Genomic DNA, 18,543 nt, shown 5'->3' on the forward strand with positions numbered 1-18,543 from the left:
CACTTCATACTGTGGAATAAAAAAAGAATAGCAGGTATTCATGAAGGGTGCAATCTTGCTGGATAGAGGATATAGGGAGATAGAAATGTTATGAGACAGCCAGGCATGGTGGCATACACTTGTAACCCCAGTACTTGGGAGGCTGACACAGGAGAATTACATGTTTGAAGCCAGCCTCAGCAACTTTGTGAGGCCCTCCTCAACTTAGTGAGACCCTGTTTCCAAATAAGAAATAAAATTGGGCTGGGGGGTATAGCTCAGAGGTAGAATGCCCCTGGGTCCAATCCCCAGTTCTGGGAAAAAAAAAAAAAAAAAAAAAAAAGAAATGTTATGAGACACATTAAAAAGTGATTGCTATAATATGCAACACAGGAAGTAAGTAGAATAGTATAATCTAAAGTAATAACTTAAAAAATCTAGTACATGGTTGTTTGGCAACCAAAATTATCTAAAAAAAAAAAGGACAAACTTAGAAGTCCTCACAGAATTCTGTAAAGTTATTTTTGAGGGAAAGCAGATAAAACAAGGGGGCAGGCATTTGTGTAAGAAAATCTGACTTCTACATGTTCATGGTATTGTTAATATATTAAAAAATTAAATAAAAGAAACTCAAATTTATAACATTTTCCCAATAAAAATCCAAAGTCAAACTACTTTACTCATGTCAAATATGCCACTCCTCAGCAAGATCTCTGGTCACCTGCATCCATAATTTATTAAAAGAAATTTAATCTATTGCTTTAGGAAGATAAAGAATAACCAAATTTTCTAAACTGTAGTAAAAATAAATAGCTACCGAAAAATATTAAGACTAAAAGAGGATTATTTAATTCTAGTGGTTTCCCACATTACATCTGCTTGGTTCGCCTTCTCGGCCACAAGCACTGTCAGCTTCCCAGCCTTGCGCACGCACAGGAGTGGCCCCTCTGCAGTCCCTAAGATGACCCACTGCCAACAACAAAGCTGCACGAGGAATCAGAGAAAATGTGAGTTTAATCATCAGAATCACCACGTCAATGGAACAAACTCAAAACGAGAAGTAATGCCTCTGGAGGAGGCACTGCCAATTTTTAGCAATGCTCATGTACTTTTACCTGCGGATACTGAAATTCCAATATTAGGTATGGATTTTGATTAGGAAAATATTTGATCTAGTCTTTAAACACGAGTGTTCTTTGGTTCACCTTAAAAAAAGAATATCCTATTCAACTTGGCATATCAACAAACACGTTCATTTATTTTCCTTTTGTTGCTACCCTCCTTTAATTTCTCACTCATTTAATTTGATTCAGTGGACAGGAAACGCACCATATCCCCCTGCCTGGATGGGTGTTTTTGGAGAAGCACAAGCATATAGACTAAAATCCTCTGTTTGGAAACCAGCCCGATTCAAGGAGGGTTCTGATGCACTGCGGTGAATTTTTGGCAATGAGCGGGCCAGCAGCTCAATAGAGGCGAGAATCTACGAAAAAAAGAAAACAAACACAAACAAACAAAATAAAGGAAAAAAAAAAAACAGAAAGCAGAATGAAAATCTGGGTGGTATAAATCTTTAAGAGCCCCATCATATTTTACAAGAAAGCACCTGAAATCTTACATCGTTTTCAGTATTATAAATGTCTGAAAAAATGGCATTTTTCCTTAAAAGAAGAAATCTACCATAATGTTACTTTTATTTCTGTAAACTGAATGGGGAAAGTAGCTCATATTTAGTTTTTGTTATATTTTAGATCATTTCCCCACCTCGGAACAGTAAATAATAAAAATTTAAAACCAGTTCGATACCTATTTGGCACAGACTGCAAGTCCCTTTTGGAAAGGAGACGAAGATAAATTATGTAAAGTGTGACATGACTATCTCTAAGCAGAGCAATTTATCCTCCAAAGAAACTCAGCAGTGGGAAGTGTCTTACACTGTAATTAAAAGTAGGGCCCACTGACCCAGATCGCTACTAGCACATGAATTAGAAGTGACAGGCGACAACCCAAGGTGAAGACAAATAAACCCTACAATAGACACCAATACACAAAACGTAGAGATTTATTGTGAGTGTGTGTGCGTGTGCGTGTGTGTGTTTTACTGGGGACTGAAGACAGGGACATCCTACCTTCAAGCTACACCCCCAGTCCTCTTTACTTTTTGGTTTTGAAGCAGGGTCTCATAGGCTGCTGAGAGTCTTGCTAAGTTGCTGAGGTGGATACTGAACCTGCTATCCTCCTGCCTCAGCCTCCAAGCACTCGGGTTACAGGTGTGCACACCATGCCCTACTTCAATTCATATTTTAAGGTACTAGGTTGTGACCTAATCGTGAGACATATGTATAAAGAATTTGGCACAATGCTTGGCATATAAGAAGTGCTCAATGAAACTTCAACAGTCATTATTGCTGCTGCTACTAATTACTATTATAATTATTATCATACTGGTACTGGGGAGTGGAACCAGGTACATTCTACCTCTGAGCTATATTTTTATTTATTTACTTACTTATGTAATCCGTAAGTAAAAAAAAATAAAAAAACAAAAAAACTTAAACCCAGGGGCATTCTACATCCAAGCTATAGCCTCAGCCCTATTTTACTTTTATCTTGAAATAGGGTCTTTTTAGGTTGATGCACTACTTGCTGAGGCTGACCTCAAACCTGTGATCCTGCCTCAGCCTCCCAAGTACTGGGATTACTTATCTCAGTGTGTGTCACCATGCTCGGCATTTTTTTATTTTGAAAGGGTCTCATGAAGTTGCTGAGATTGGTTTTGAACCTATAATCCTCCTGTCTCAGTCTCCCAAATACTGAGATTACAGGTGTGTGCTATCACACCCGGCATTTAGCATAGATTTTTGAGTATGTTAGTTATGGATTCTACACCAAGCCTTTCCAAAAGGCTGAACAATTTACATTCCCACCAACACTGTAAAATAAATAAATAAATAAAATAACCTAAAAGAATGCCGCTGGCTACGTCTCAACACTGTTCCCAGTGCTCAATACTGCTATTCTCAAGAAGTGGAATCCAAAGGTACCCCGTCATGCATCTTATTGCCACTGAACCCATGTCTTTTCCTAAGTTCATTTGCCATTTGATTCACTGTGTAACACTTGTTCACTTTCCTTTGCCCTCTTTCTAATGGATGACTCTTACTTCCTGATTTGTAGGAGTCCTTTGTATATTGAAAATATTTTATATTTGATAGATGTGCTACAATTATTTTTCTTTTTTTTAATTTTTTATTGGTGTATTATATTCAGACATCATACTGGGGTAAAAACTTGTGTGTACAAACATGTACACATCACTGATTTAACCCCTACCCAATTCCCACCCCATTCCCTCCCCGTCTCTCCCTCCCTTGCTTGGCTTAGTGATTGACTTTGATATGTTTAAGTACATTGTGTGTTTTAGAGATTTTCCTCTTCCCCCCTCCTTTCTCCTCCTTTAGGTTGCATTTGCTCCTCTATAGGATTTCTTTTTCATCTAGAGTTCCTCCTATGACCTATTTCTCCCTAACTCTCACATATTAAGGAAATTATCTGATTTCTTATTTTTTGTGACTGACTAATCTCACTTAGTATAATGTCCTCCAGTTCCATCCATTTCCCTGAAAATGATGTAATTAAGTTTTTTTTTAATGACTGAGTAAAATCCCATTGTGTATATATCCCACAGTTTTGTAATTTATTCATCTGTTGATGGACATCTTGGCTGGTTCCATAGTTTGGCTATGGTGAATTGTGCAGCTATGAACATAGATACACATGCATTAGTTTGGTAGTTTGGTTTCCTATTTTTTGGGTAGATACCCAGAAGTGGTATTGCTGGATCAAATGATAGATTTGTTCCCATTCTTCTGAGGATTCTCCATACTGTTTTCCAAAGTGGTTGCACTAATTTGCAATCCCACCAACAATGTCTTAGAGTTCCCACTTCTCTACATCCTCGCCAGCATCTGTTGTTGTTTGTGTTTTGAATGATTGCCATTCTAGTTGGGAGTTAGGTGAAATCTCAGGGTAGTTTTGATTTGCATCTCTCTGATTGCCAGTGATGTTGAGCATTTTTTCATGCATTTATTGGCCATTTGAATTTCTTCTTTTGTGAAGTGTCTATTTAGTTCATTTGCCCATTTTGTTACTGGATGCTTTGTTTTCTTAGTGTTGAGTTTCTTGAGTTCTCTGTATATTCTAGATATTAGTCCTCTATCGGTGGTATAGGTGGCAAAAATCTTCTCCCATTCTGTTGGCTCTCAGCTGAGGTTCTTGATAGTTTCCTTTGCTGAACAGAAGCTATTCAGTTTCATGCAATCCCACATATTGATTTGCCTTTTAATTTGTTGTGCCTTTGGGGTCTTGTTGAGGAAATGTTTGTCTGTGCCTATGTGTTGTAGTGTTGGACCTATGCCCTCTTCAAGGAGCTTCAAGGTCTCTGGTTTGATTTTCAAGTCTTTGATCCATCTTGAATTGACTTTTGTGCAGGGTGAGAAAGTGGGGTTAATTTCCAATTTTCTGCATATGGTTAACCAGTTTTGCCAACACCATTTGTTGAACAGGTTATCTTTTCTCCAGTGTATATTTTTGGCCCTTTGTCAAAAATCAATTGGCTGAGAGTGTGTGGACTTGTTTCTGGGTCTTCTATTCTGCTCCATTGGTCTATGTTATCTGTTTTTTTGCCAGTACCATGCTGTTTTTATTACAAAGGCTTTGTAGTATAAAGACAGGTATTGTGAGTCTTTCTGCATGGTTTTTGTTGCTGAGAACTACCTTGGCTATTCTGGACTTTTTGTTATTCCAGATAAATTTAAGGACTGATTTTTCTATGTCTGTGAGGAATGATCTTGGTAGTTTAATGGGCATTGCATTAAATCTGTAGATCACTTTTGGAAGGATGGCCATTTTAATGATATTTATTCTGCCAATCCATGAACATGGAAGATCCTCCCATCTTCTAAGATCTTCTATTTCTTTGATTTTCAGTGTTTTATAATTTTCTTTGTAGAGAGCTTTTACCTCCTTGGTCAAGTTTATTCCTAAGTATTTTATTTTTTTGTGGGAGATCCTGAGTGGAAGTGTTTTCTGAATTTCTTTTTCAGTGGATTTATGGTTGGTGTTCAAGAAAGCTTCTGATTTTTTAAGATTGATTTTGTATCCAGATACTTTGCTGAATTTGTTGATCAGTTTTATAAGCCTTTTGGTTGAGTCTGTTGGGTTTTCTAAATATAGTATCATGCCGGGCGTGGTGGCGCATGCTTGTAATCCCAGCGTTTGGGAGGCTGAGACCTGGAGGATTGCGGTTCCGGACAGCCTCAGCTACTTAGTGAGGCCCTCTGCAACTCAGTGAGACCCAGTTTCAAAATAAAGAATAAAAAATAGGGCAGGGGGTGTAGATCGGAGGTCAAATGCCCCTGGGTTCCATCTCCAGACCCGCAAAATAAATATATATATATGTATATATCGTATCATGTCATCTGCAAATAGTGAAAGTTTGAGTTCTTCTTTTCCTATTTGTACTCCTCTGATTTCCTTTTCTTGCCTTATTGTTCTGGCTAGAGTCTCTAGTACTATATTGAAGAGAAGTGGTGATAATGGACATCCTTGTCTCATTCCTGTTTTTAGGGGGAATTCTTGAAGTTTTTCCCCATTTAATATGATGTTGGCAGTGGGCTTATTGTAGACTGCCTTAATAATGTTGAGATATGTTCCTTCTATTCCAATTCTCTGCAGTGTTTTTATCATAAATGGATGTTGAGTCTTATCAAATGCTTTTCAGCGTCTATTGAAATGATTATGTGATTTTTGTCCTTGGTTCTGTTTATAAGGTGAATTACATGGATTGATTTTCATATGTTGAACCAGCCTTGCATCCCTGGGATGACCCCTACCTGGTCATGGTGTATGATTTTCTTGATGTGGTTTTGAATGCGTGTTGCTAGTATTTTAATAGTTTTGCATCCAAGTTCTTCAGAGATATAGGCCTGTAGTTTTCCTTCCTTGAACTGTCTTTATTCGGTTTGGGTATTAGTGTGATGTTGGTTTCATAAAATGTATTTGGGAGAGTCCCGGTTTTTTCTATTTCGCGAAATAGTTTGAGGAGTATTGGGGTTAGCTCTTCTATAAAGGTTTTATAGAATTCACTTGGAAAACCATCTGGTCCTGGGCTTTTCTTTGATGGTAAGCTCTTTATTGCTGTTTCAATCTCTTTGATTGTTATTGGTTGGTTTAAGTTTTCTATATCTTCTTGACTCAGTTTAGGAAGGTTGTATTTATCTAGGAAGTTGTCGATATCCTCCAGATTTTCCATTTTGTTGGAGTATAGTTTTTCAAAGTAGTTTCTGATAATCCTCTGAATTTCTACACTGTCAGTAGTACTTTCTCCTTTTTCATCCCTTATCTTTATAATTTGGGTTGATTCTTTTTTTTAGATAGGTTGGCTAGTGGTTTATCTATTTGTTAATTTTTTCAAGAAAACAGCTTTTGGTTTGTTGATTTTCTATATTGTTTTTTTATTCTCTATTTTGTTAATTTCTTTTCTAATTTTAATAATTTCCTGTTTTCTACTGGCTTTGGGTCAATTGTTCCTGCTTTTCAAGGGCTTTGAGGTGTGTCGTTAGGTTATTTATTTGAAGATTTTATTTTTCTTATGTGAGCACTCAGTGCTATAAATTTTCCTCTTAATACTGCCTTCAAAGTGTCCCAGAGGTTTTGGTTTTGATATGTTGTATCTTTATTTTCATTTGTTTCTAGAAATTTCTTGATTTCACCTCTTACATCTTCTATGACCCACTCTTCATTCAGAAGTGTGGTGTTCAGTCTCCACATGTTTATGTTGTTTCTCTGGGTCTTCTTATAGTTGATTTCTAGTTTCATTCCATTATGGTCTGAAATGACACAGGGAAGTATGTAACATTTTTAAAATTTGTTAGTGCTCATTTTGTGTCCCAGGATGTGATCTATTTTGGAGAAGGTTCCATGAGCAGCTGAGAAAAATGTAAACTCCGCTGTAGTTGGGTGAAATATTCTATATGTGTCCAACAGGTCCATTTGGTTAATGGTGTTCTTTAGTTCTAAGGCATCTTTACTGACCCTTTGTCTGGAAGATTGGTCTAGTGTTGTGAGAGGTGTGTTAAAGTCTCCCAGCATTATTGTATTGAGATTTATGTGTGACTTCATGTCACAAAGAGTTTCATTTATCAAAGTAGCTGCCCCTATGTTTGGGGCATAGATGTTGATTATTGTTATTTCCTCTTGCTGGATTATTCCTTTTACCAGTAAAATATGACCTTGTCTTTTTTAATAAGTTGGGGTTTGAAGTCTAACTTGTCTGATATCATAGTTGCTACTCCTGCTTGTCTTCAAGTTCCACTGGCATGGATTACCTTGCTACAACCATTTACCTTGAGTTTGTTCCTATCTTTTCTTGTAAGGTTTGTTTCTTGTAAGCAGCAGATGGATGGATTCTGGTTTTTAATCCATTTTGCAACTTTGTCTTTTTATTGGGGAGTTGAGGCCATTTATGTGTGATTATAAAGAGATAATTTTTAATTCCTAACATATTAAGATTTTATTTCTGTTTGAGATACTGTTTATTCTTCTTTGCTTAGTTGTCTGCTGGAGGGAAAATCTTGTTTCTTTGGTTCTGGCGTGTATTACCTATTTCTTCTTTGCAGTTAATCTCCTTGAGTATTTTCTCTAGTGCTGGTTTTGACAACATAAATTCCTTCAGTTTCTGTTTGTCATAGAAGCTTCTTATTTCCCCATCTATTTTTTTTTTGGTGGTACTGGGGTTCCTGGAAGCCTTTCTACCTCCGGGGTACACTCCCAGACCTATTTTTACATTTTTATTTGGAAAGAGGGTCTTCTAAGCCAGCGCATGTGCAGCTAGCTTCGAACCTGTGCGATCCTCCTGTCTCTGCCTCCCAAGAGCAGGGATTACAAGCGTGAGCCACCATGCCCGGCCATTTCCCCATCTAATTTGATAGATAGTATTGCTGGGTAGGAAATTTTTGGCTGGAAGTTGTTTTCTTTCAGAGTTTGGAATATGTTACTCCACGTCCTTCTGGCTTTCATGACTTGGTTTGGGAAGTCTGGAGTGATTCTAATTGGTTTGCCTCTGAATGTCACTTGGCCTTTTGTTTTTGTTGCCTTTAAGATTCTTTCCTTGGCTTCCACGTTAGTCATTTTGACAATTATGTGGCGTGGGGATCCTCTTCTCTGATCTTGTCTAAAGGGAGTTCTGTAAGTTTCCTGGAACTGTGTATTGACCTCTTGCTCTATGTTTGGAAATTTTTCTGCTATTTCTTCCTTGAAGAGATTATTGATCTCTTTGGTTTCACTTTCTTTTCCCTCCTCTATTCCAATTATTCTTAGGTTAGCTCTTAAAATGGGCCCATATTTCTTCAATGTCAAATTCCTGCTGCTGGATATTTTTTTTCCCCTAAATTAGAGACTATGCGTTAATTGTTGGCGTGATCATCTTCTAGGAGTGAGATTCTATTCTCCATATGGTCTAATCTGTTGTTTATACTTTGAATTAAGGCCTTTACTTCAATGATTGCATCCTTTATCTCTTTTTGACTCTCTCTGAATTCTTTTAGAAAGTCCTCTATTATTTCTACAGTTATTTTCCTGATTTGATCTTCTAGAGATCTCTGAATTTCTGTGTTATCAGGTTCTGATGTGGGGTTGTGGGTATTCATTGCTCCATTGTTATTTCTCTTTCCCATTATTTTGGAAGTTTGTGCTTTTTTTGAGTTCTTCCCTGGGTCACTACGACTTCATTTAAGGTGCTCTGGATCTCGAGTCTGTGGTATATCTGTCACCACTACTCCTTTACTGGGTTGTATCACAAAGTCTCAGACCCAGGGAGTAAATCAAGTCTGCTTTAGACTATGGGGGTGCCAGGCTGGGCGTTCTCCCACAGGGAGCTGCAGATATGGTGTGATATCTCTGCCGCAGCCACTCCCCCACTGGGTTGGACTGTAAAAATCTCCGACCCAGGGAGACTATCTGCGCAAGTCACTGGGAGTGCAGTACTGGGATTTCTCCTCTAGGGGCCGCTATTTGACTCATGATTGTTGAGTGCACTGATGGAGCTGTGGTGGACTTGGTGAACTCACTGCTGCTGCCGCTGGCAATATGGCACTGCTGTCATGCCCTCGGCTGTGAGGCTGGCATATTTCTTCTCTGGTTTTGAGCTCCGCTCTGAGTCCCTGCAGGGTGTGCTGAGCCCGGCCCCTTGGAGTTTTAGACGCTTCCTTGCACTGAAAAAACTGCTGTATTCTGCCCGGCTGGTCCGTGGCTACTCACCTCAGCTCGCTGTCCACCCCTCCTCTCTCAAACCTGGTGGCTTGTTGAGTGTGCTGATCTGGAGCCACCCGGTGAACTCGCCACTGCTGCCGGCAATATGGTGCTGCTGCTGCGACCTTGGCCGTGAGGCCGGCGTATCTCCTCTCTGATTTTGAGCTCAGTTCTGAGTCCCCCTCCTCTATGGAGCCTGGTGCTGTGAGAGAAGATGGCACCACCGTGGCTCCACGCCGCGGCACTGCAGGGTGGTTTCTTTTCTGGTGTCTGGTTGTTCTTCCAGCCCTCTTTTTCTCTGTCCTTTGTATTTACAGTTTTTATTTCTCTGCTGATGGTGTTTTCTGGCCATGAAAGGTGCTGATTTTGTGGTAACAGAGATCGATTGTTAGCGGGACTCCTAAATGCCGCTTCTCTCTGTCGCCATCTTCCTGGAAGTCCTCTCCTCCCTGATCCTGGTAGTAAAATTAAGTTCCATCCGGAAAAAGAAGTTCTGCGCAAGACCAATAGGTCGCCTGGACAGAGTCCTCTACAATTTTTTTTCTAACTTCCAGCTTGCTTGCCCTCCCTTCCTTCCTTCCTTCCTTCCTTCCTTCTTCCCTCCCTCCCTCCCTCCCTCCCTCCCTCCCTTCCTTCCTTCTCTCTCTCTCTCCCTCCCTCCCTTTCTTTTCTTTTCTTTTCTTTTCTTTTCTTTTCTTTTCTTTTCTTTTCTTTTCTTTTCTTTTCTTTTCTTTTCTTTCTTCCTGGTGCTGGGGATAGAACCCAGGGGCTTTCTACCTATGGGCTACACCACCAGAACTATTTTCTATTTTATTTGGAAACAGGGTCTCACTAGGTTGCTGAGAGCCTCATTAAGTAGCTGAGGCTGGCTTCAAACCTCTATGATCCTCCTGTCTCAGCCTCCCAAGTGCTGGGATTACAAGCGTGCGCCACCACGCCCAGCCCAGCATTATTTTTTTATTATGTAGAAATTAAAAAAATTTTAATGCAGTAATATACGCTATATTAAACTTTATAATTTCTGGATTTTGTCTCTTCCTTTCTTACCTCAACACTATAAAAATGATTTCAAAGTTTATAGTTGTTTTATATATAGATCTTTAGCCATTTAAGACTTACATGGCTGGTGAGAAAAGACTTATAATGAAGATTCCCTTCTTCCTTCCTTCTTTCTTTCTTTCCTCCAATAACCTTGAAAATTCACAAATTCCCTCCCTCCCTCCCTTCTTCTCTTCCTTATTTTTGTGGTACTGGAGATTGAACCCAGGGACACTACCTCTGAGCTATACCTCCAGTACTTAAAAATTTTTTTTTTTTAAATTTTGAAACAGGATCTTGTTGGGTTGCTGAGAGCCTCATTAAATTATTAGAGCTGGTCTTGAACCAGAGATCCTCCTGTCTCATCCTCCCAAGTACTGGGATTACAGTTAGATGCCACCACACTTGGCTGCATTTCATTTTGATACCATGAGATGAATGAAGTGTTATACAGACAAGTATGGCATTTTGCCCCTTTAAGAAATGTTAGCACTGGGGATGTGAAAAGAGAACTGGTACTGGGTTCTGCTGATACTGGTCAACAATACTGTTATTTTGCTTTGATAGTCTCAAATCGTATGTTTTCTTTTTAACCATATGTTTTCTGAGTTAAAAAGCAAACCAAAATACCCTAGAATGCTTTCTCAGTGTAACTTAGAATTCCAGTATGTAAAACATACATCTACCAATCTCTTCTTTCCACTCTGAGGCAGTCCCTGACTCCTGTTAAAACCATCAATTCTCCCTTCTTTAATTGTGTGTGTGTGTGTGTGTGTGTGAGAGAGAGAGAGAGAGAGAGGGAGGGAGGGGAGAGGAGAGGAGAGGAGAGGAGAGGGGAAGAGAGAGATAGAGATAGATACTGGGGATTTGACCCCAGGGTATTCTACCTCTGGGCTCTACCCTCAGACTGTTCTATTCTTTATTTTGAAACAGGCTTCACCAAGGTGCTGAGGCTGGCTGAGTCCGGTGATCCTCTGCCTCGGCCTCCCCAGTAACAGGACTTATAGGTGTGTGGCACCCTGCCTGGCTATAGCCTGCCTTTTTATAGTCATTATTTTTATAAATGTAAATAGAATTTTTACCAGTGGAGTTTTCAGAGGCCACATGATGTGAGATACTACAACATAATGCAAAAACAGAATTCTGTCATTTTCTTTTTACAAAGATGTTGAATGTAAAACGATGTCATCCTTCTCACTAATTTTTTGGTTTGGAAAATAGTAATTATTATATACATAAATAAAAGCTCTTTGGGGGTCTTTCATAATTTTTAAACATGTAAAAGGATTCTGAGATAAAAAAGTTTGAGCACTGCTGAACAAATGCAAAGCCCTTCTGGATGTTTTGTACTGGGATCCCATTTTTTTTCTTTCCTTTTTTTTTTTTTTGTGTGTGGTGTTAGGGATCAAACCCAGGGGCATCCTACCTCTGAGCTACATCCCTAGCCCTATTTTTATTTTTTATTTTGAAGCGGTTCCACTAAGTTGCTTGAGGGTCTTGCTAAGTTGCTGAGGCTGGCTGTGAGCCTGTGATCCTCAGGTCTCAGTCTCCCAAGCACTGGGACTACCAGCATGAACCACCACACCTGGCTGGGATCCCAAATTTTGCTCAACTTTTTAAAAGTCATCATCCCTTGTCTGGAGTGAGTACATACTCACATGGACTCCAAACCCATGAAAATAAACTGAGTGCTCAAAATCTACCTCTGAGAATTAATCTGTTCTTTTAGTTCGCACGAAGTTTCCTTACTTGGGGAAAGAGTGGTCTCTCATCTCTTTTCTTTTTGAGGCACTCTGCCATTAGTCTCTTCATGGCTTTTGGACAGTTACTCCGTACCTTACTGATATCTGGAGATAGATATCCTCGTCCCACCATAAAAATTATCTAGAGAGAGAGAAAAAAAGGCAAATCACACAACCTTGTATACAAGTTACGATGCACAAACAATAAAAATTCAACAAGCTGTTCACTTATGATAGTTTTCTTTTTGTTGGTACTGGGATTGAGTCCAGAGGCATGCGACACTCCTAACCTTTTTATTTTTTGAAACAGGATCTGCTACGTTGTTGGCAGTCTCACTATATTGCCGAGGCTGGCCTCAAGCCTGCAATCCTCTGGGCCCGGCTGCATTTCCTTTGCCGTACGCACATTATGCTATTGGGTTCTATTTGCCAGTCAAAGCCTGACAGCCCTGGGGCAGTGGCAATGACTCCAGCTGCTCCTCGTGCTCCCAGGCTCAGTCCACAGCCCCACTGACAGAGCTCTGAAACAGACCTGAGAGTGCTGCTTCTTTCCTTAAAAAGAGTTCACGGGGTATTTTTCATCACTGAGCATTGTGGTGAGTCCCTTGCATAGGTGTAGCAGGAACCAAAAAGTCAGCCCTCTAGCAGTCCTCTGCGTTGCAAACCCTTTTCTTGTGGGAACGCTAATGGGCATTTGGTTACACGAACTGAGAAACAACCTTCTCCAGAGGAGGTGAAGCCTTCTGGTTTTTTGAGCATGGGAAGAAACATGCTCAAAAACTGGGACTCGGGAGAGAGGACCTAGCTGTTAGTCTTATAGGGAATAGGTCCAAATGGGACTAGGATAGAGGTAATTAGTAAATCTCTCCCATTCTGGGCAGAGCTGATTGTTTTAGGAATGTTGAAGTTGTGAGGTTTCTTGTTTGGTGCTGTTAATGACCCCTACTTAACCTATAGTAAAGGGTTTTTTGTTTTCCTCAGTATTTGAGATTAAACCCAGGGCCATTCTACCTCTGAGCTGCACTCCTAGTGGTTTCTTTTTTCTTTTTGTTTTTTTTTTTTTGGCAGAACTGGTGGTTGAACTCAGGGGCATTCTACCTCCGAGCTACACTCCCAGCCCTATTTTTTATTCTTAATTTTAAAATAGGGTCTCACTAAGTTGTAGGGGGCTTCACTAAGTAGTTGAGGCTGGCTCAGATCCTTCTGTCTCAGCCTCCCAAGTACTGGTATTACCAGCAGGCGCCACCATGCCCGGCTTCTTTAGTGAGCTTTGAATATCTCTATATTCCACAGTACGGAGAACATTTTCTGTTAAGATGATTTGTGTATTGAGACAGGATGACTGCAGATTTGAGGTGAGCCTCAGGAACTTAGTGAGACTGTTTCAAAATAAAAATAAGCTGGGCGTGGTGGCACGCTTGTAATCCTAGTACTTGGAAAGCTGAGACAGGAGGATTGCAGGTTCGTGGTCAGCCTCAGCTACTTAGTGAGGTGCTCTGCAACTTAGTGAGACCCTGTTTCAAAATAAAGAATTAAAAAAAAAAAACAGGATTGGGGGTGTAGCTCAATGGTAGAATGCCCCTGGGTTCAATCTTCAGTACCATAAAAATAAGCTGGGTGTGGTGGTACATGCCTGTAATCCCAGTACTTGGGAAGCTGAGACAGGAAGATCAGAGGTTTGCAGCCAGCATCAGTGAGGCCCTCTGCAATTTATTGAGACCCTGTTTTAAATTAAAGAATTAAAAAAAAAAAGAAGAGGGCTGGGGGTGGAGCTCCGAGGTAGAATAACCTAGTTCAATCCCTAGTACCACAAAAATAAGTAAATAAATAAATAAATACATAAATAAATAAATAGGGCTGGGGTGTAGCCTGGAGGTAGAATGTCCCTGGATTCTGTCACTAGAAATGTGTGTGCATGCACGCATGTGTACACACACACACACACACACACACACACACACACACACACACACACAGTATGAATGAGACATTGGTGCTTATCATGTCCTATTTCTTGAATCTTGTGTCCAGAACACAAGCACCTTGCCTTGGGAAAGACTAAGCAGCCTGTGAGGAAGACCTCATAAAAAGGAGGGTCCCTCATCCTTGTCCCTGTCTCAGCTTCCAGTTGGTGCTAGCTCAAACCTGCCACACACGGGAATGAGCCATATTGGAAGCAGATCCTTTTAACACCCAGTCAAGCTACTCTAGCTGATACCATGTGAAACAGATATAAACCTTCCTTCCTCATAGCAGCCCAATTGCAGAATCTGCTTCAAGCCAGTATATTCTGGGTAGTTTTGTTATGCAATAGTAACTGGAATACACTTATTTTCTTCTATGAAGACACAGAATTTCTGTAGCAAGGGGAAAAAAAATCCAAGAGGGTATAGCCAGTATGTTTAGCTTAAATGAGCACATTATTAACCCCAACTTAGTAGAGAAGAAGCACTGAAAGAGGAAAGAACAGGGTGATTAGAGAGGAAAACAGGACAGAGAAAAAAGAAAAAAGGGATTTCTCAAACTCTTAGCATTAGGGAAAGTAAAGGGGAGAAGGCATACTATCTGCAAAGTAACATAGAGATGGTCATCCCTCAGAGCTAAGAGTAATACTTTAGTAAATAATATGATTCTTGACTTGAAAGGAATTCTTAAGTTCAATCTTTTGTTTTTATAATTGAAAAGAAATAAAAAAAAAGGAAGAAAGGAAGGAAGGAAACAAGCCTAGAGAGATAAGAAGACCAGGTGACCGGGTGACATAGGTCTTGAAGTGAGCCCCTGGGTTCCACCCCCAGTACCACCAAAAAACCAAAAAAACAAAAAACAAAAGAACAATAGGGAGTTTCATGGAAAGCACCACTCGAAGAAAGCTGGCTGCAGGTAATGGAGCAGCACTGGGGTGGTAGGAAGAAGACATCATTCTCTCCCCCACCCCTCCCTTTCTTTATCAAATACTTCACTGGTTTCTGGTTCGCTGTACTACTAGAAAGAATTTACTGAAAAGGCCTTACCCTTCTGCTGGCCACTCATCACTTCCCCCATGGAGAGTGAGCCCTTGCCACATCCTTTACTATATACTTCCATGAAGGACAAAGCACCTCCAATGCCAGGAAGTGGGTGAGTGCAGAACTCTGGGATGCTTTTACCCCTATTTTGGAGATAATACTTGTTTCTATATTAAAATTTTATTAAATTAAACGTATTGGCTGACAAATGGATTTCACCCAGAATGTAGGTTCACAAACTTTTATTAATTTTTAGTCTATATGATAAGTTACCTAAATACTAAACTAAAAATTCCTAGTTATTCCTCCAGAAAAATAATATACATAGGAAAAGTGAACATGGCACAGGGTTTTATACTGTATCCTTGTGTTAACTTTGTAAAAGACAGAGCACATGATGCTTGCAAGTTAGGGATAATTTTGCTAGTCACACTGCCACCACATCAATTATCTCCTTGCTCCAGATCTGTCACAAGTACAGAGGGAACAATGTTTCCATTATGTTCTTTAGCTAGTATTTTGGTCCACTACCCTGAATCTTCAGTTTCATGCAAGCCTGACATCAGATCATCAGAAGTCCTAGACTATTTAATACACAAAGCCAAGACTCAACATTCTTTTTTTTTTTGGTGGTACTGGGGTTCCTGAAAGCCCTTCTACCTCCGGGCTACACTCCCAGACCTATTTTTACATTTTTTTAAAATTTGGAAACAGTGTCTCCTAAGCCAGCACGTGCGGCTGGCTTCATACCTGCGGGATCCTCCTGTCTCTGCCTCCCAAGCGCGGGGATTACAAGCGTGCGCCACCACGCCTGGCAAGACTCAACATTCTAAAGCTATGAAGTTAGCTCAGTGGTGCATGCTTGTAATCCCAGTACTTGGAAGGCTGAGACAGGACCAGCGCAGGTTCGAGGACATTCTCAGCAAGTTGTGATATTCTCATCAACCTAGCGAGACCCTGTTTCCAAATAAAAATAAAATAGGGCTGAGGGTGTAGCTCAGAGGTAGAATGCCCTGCCCCTAGATCAATCCCCAGTATCACACAGACCAAAAAAAAAAAAAAAAAAGTAAATGAGCCGCACGTGGTGGTGCATGCTTATAATCCCAGCATTTGGGAGAGCCTGAGACAGGAGGATGTCACTACTACTGAGTTAGGCCCTTTGCAACTCAGCGAGACCCTGTTTCAAAATAAAGAATAAAATATAGGGCTGGGGTGTAGCTCAGAGGTAGAATGTCCCTGAGTCCCACCTCAAGTATTGTAATAAATATATAACTAAATAAATAAGTAAATAAAGCTATGAAGTCATCAGAAAGACTAAACAGTAGCTAAAAACTTAGTTCTATGATACAATGAGCAGAAATGCAGTCATTTAAAAAATCCTCTAAACACAGAATCAAGGGTCCTGTTGGGTAAAGGCCATACAGTGATTCAGTAAGTATACACAAAGTACAGTATACCTTGGATATCACAAGGCAAATACACCAGCTAAATGAAGTTAACATGTTTATACAGAAAAACCTTTTTATTAGATTAGGACGTCGTGATGAGATACAGAAAAAGTTGGCTCTCTTTTGTTTTCAGTCTTTGGTGATTCTCAAATATGGTAGATGTATCAGAATTGCCTGAGAAACATTAAGAATGTAGGTGCTGGAGCCAGGGATGGTGGCAAATGCCTGTTGTAATCCCAGTACTTAGGAGGCTGAGAAGGAGGATCACAGATTCAAGGACAGCCTCAGCAAGTAGCACGACTTGCAGTAACCAAACAAGACTTGTTTCAAAACCAAAAATAAAAAGGGCATGTCTGAGTTCAATCCCAAGTAAAACACCCCCCCACCCCACACCCAAAAAACTAGCACTGAATCAGATTCTGGGGCGTTCTACCTCTGAGCTACACTTCTAGCCTTTTATATTTATTTTGAAACAGGGTCTAGGTAAGCTGTTGAGGCTGGCCTTGAACCTGCTATCCTTGGTCTTAGCCTCCTAAGTACTGGGATGACAGGTGTGGACCACCACACAGGCTTAGCACATCAGTTTTAAAGTAGTTTCGCAGGTGATTGTCTAAGTATTCTTTCATTAGCGTTTACAATGTCAACTACTATTCTCTACCACAGTTTAATCAATGAAATCTGTTTCTCTATACACATGTGCGTGCAAGTGTGTACTTTAAAAAATGTTGAGGAATCCAATGTAATTGCAGTAAAGATGATTATTTTTGGCCAGTTTTAAAAGGCTAAGTGAATTTATTGTGAAAAAATAGAAAAGGCAAAGAGCTGCATGAAGCTATGCAAATATCTTTTAGGAGGTGAGGGACAGAGACCAGTATCATAGGAAAGGAAGGAAGTAACCCTTTCATGAGCATTCTCATTATAGAAAAACCAAAATTTAAAGCCTTCTAAGGCTTTAAAAAGTAAAAAACAAAGCCTCAGCCAGGCATGGTGGTACACACCTTTAATCCCAGTACTTGGGAGGCTGAGACAGGAGGACTGCAGGTTTGAGGCTAGCTTTAGCAAACTAGAAAGACCCTATTTCAAAATAAAAAATAAAATAGGGCTAGGGTGCATCCTGAAGGCAGAAAACCCCTCAATTCAATCCCCAGCACCAAAAAAAGAAGAAATTGTAATGATTTTATTTGATATAAAGACACTGATACTAGTTGAGTAGTTGCTCTGACAGTGCAACCCACAGTAGAGCAGAGAGATTAAAGCCCAGGTGCTAGAGCAGCAAAGCTTGTTCTTTTAACTGTGCTATGGTCAAGGAACATGAAGTATTAGCCACTGTTGTTGTACCTCTAGTTTCTAGTCACAAAATAAGGATTTTCATTCTGCTGCAGCATTTCAAGAAAAGGCCTTACATGCTGCTATCCTGCCAAAAGTACACAGAGGATTTCTAAGCTAGTCACAAAGATCAAGAGAGCTGTCTGCCATGCTCTCCTAGGCTTCAACGGTTCTTTCTGCAACTAACTGGAGCTTCCCTGTGGGTACTAAGGCGACCCCCACGCGATGGCAAGTAGTTACCTGGTCCCTGTTGTTGATGTTTGAATAAGGTAGCTGTCCAGTCATCAATTCATACAGGACAATCCCAAAAGCATATACATCTGACTGAAAGCTGTATGGATTTTTATCTTGCATTCTAATTACTTCTGGTGCCTGTTAGAACATAAGAAGAAAGATATTCTACTTTATTTTTCATTTCAAGTGAATAAAGACTAAAATACAAACTGAAAATTCCTAGAGAATTATTATTAAAAACCCATCTACTATGTAATTCTGTTATTAATGGTCAAAGAAATCAAACCAATTAGAAAAAAATGAAAAACTCCTGCTCAATAAACCCTGAAAAAAAGCAATATAAACTGATATTCCACAATGCCTAACTAAGATTTTATAATTTTATCCTCCTGTTTCCTTTTTCTTGCTATTGGGAATTGAATCCAGGGGCATTTTACCTCGAAACTATACCCCAGCACTTTT

General features: G+C 39.9%; 1 protein-coding gene across 3 annotated transcripts in view; it reads right to left on the reverse strand.

The window, feature by feature from the left end:
* Positions 1 to 1,288: 1,288 nt before the first annotated feature.
* Positions 1,289 to 18,543, reverse strand: part of BRAF (B-Raf proto-oncogene, serine/threonine kinase) — a gene marked incomplete at both ends in the record, with an annotated part of 150,674 nt that continues 133,419 nt past the window's right edge. For all 3 annotated transcript variants that reach the window (XM_080701364.1, XM_080701363.1, XM_080701362.1), the window contains 3 exons: positions 1,289 to 1,462; positions 12,076 to 12,210; positions 18,088 to 18,219. In XM_080701364.1, the coding sequence (XP_080557490.1) occupies positions 1,289 to 1,462; positions 12,076 to 12,210; positions 18,088 to 18,219 (441 nt within the window). The remainder of the gene's footprint in view (positions 1,463 to 12,075; positions 12,211 to 18,087; positions 18,220 to 18,543) is intronic.

This window comes from Muscardinus avellanarius (assembly GCF_963383645.1).
Source record: "Muscardinus avellanarius genome assembly, chromosome: 9".
Taxonomy (NCBI): Eukaryota; Metazoa; Chordata; class Mammalia; order Rodentia; family Gliridae; genus Muscardinus; species Muscardinus avellanarius.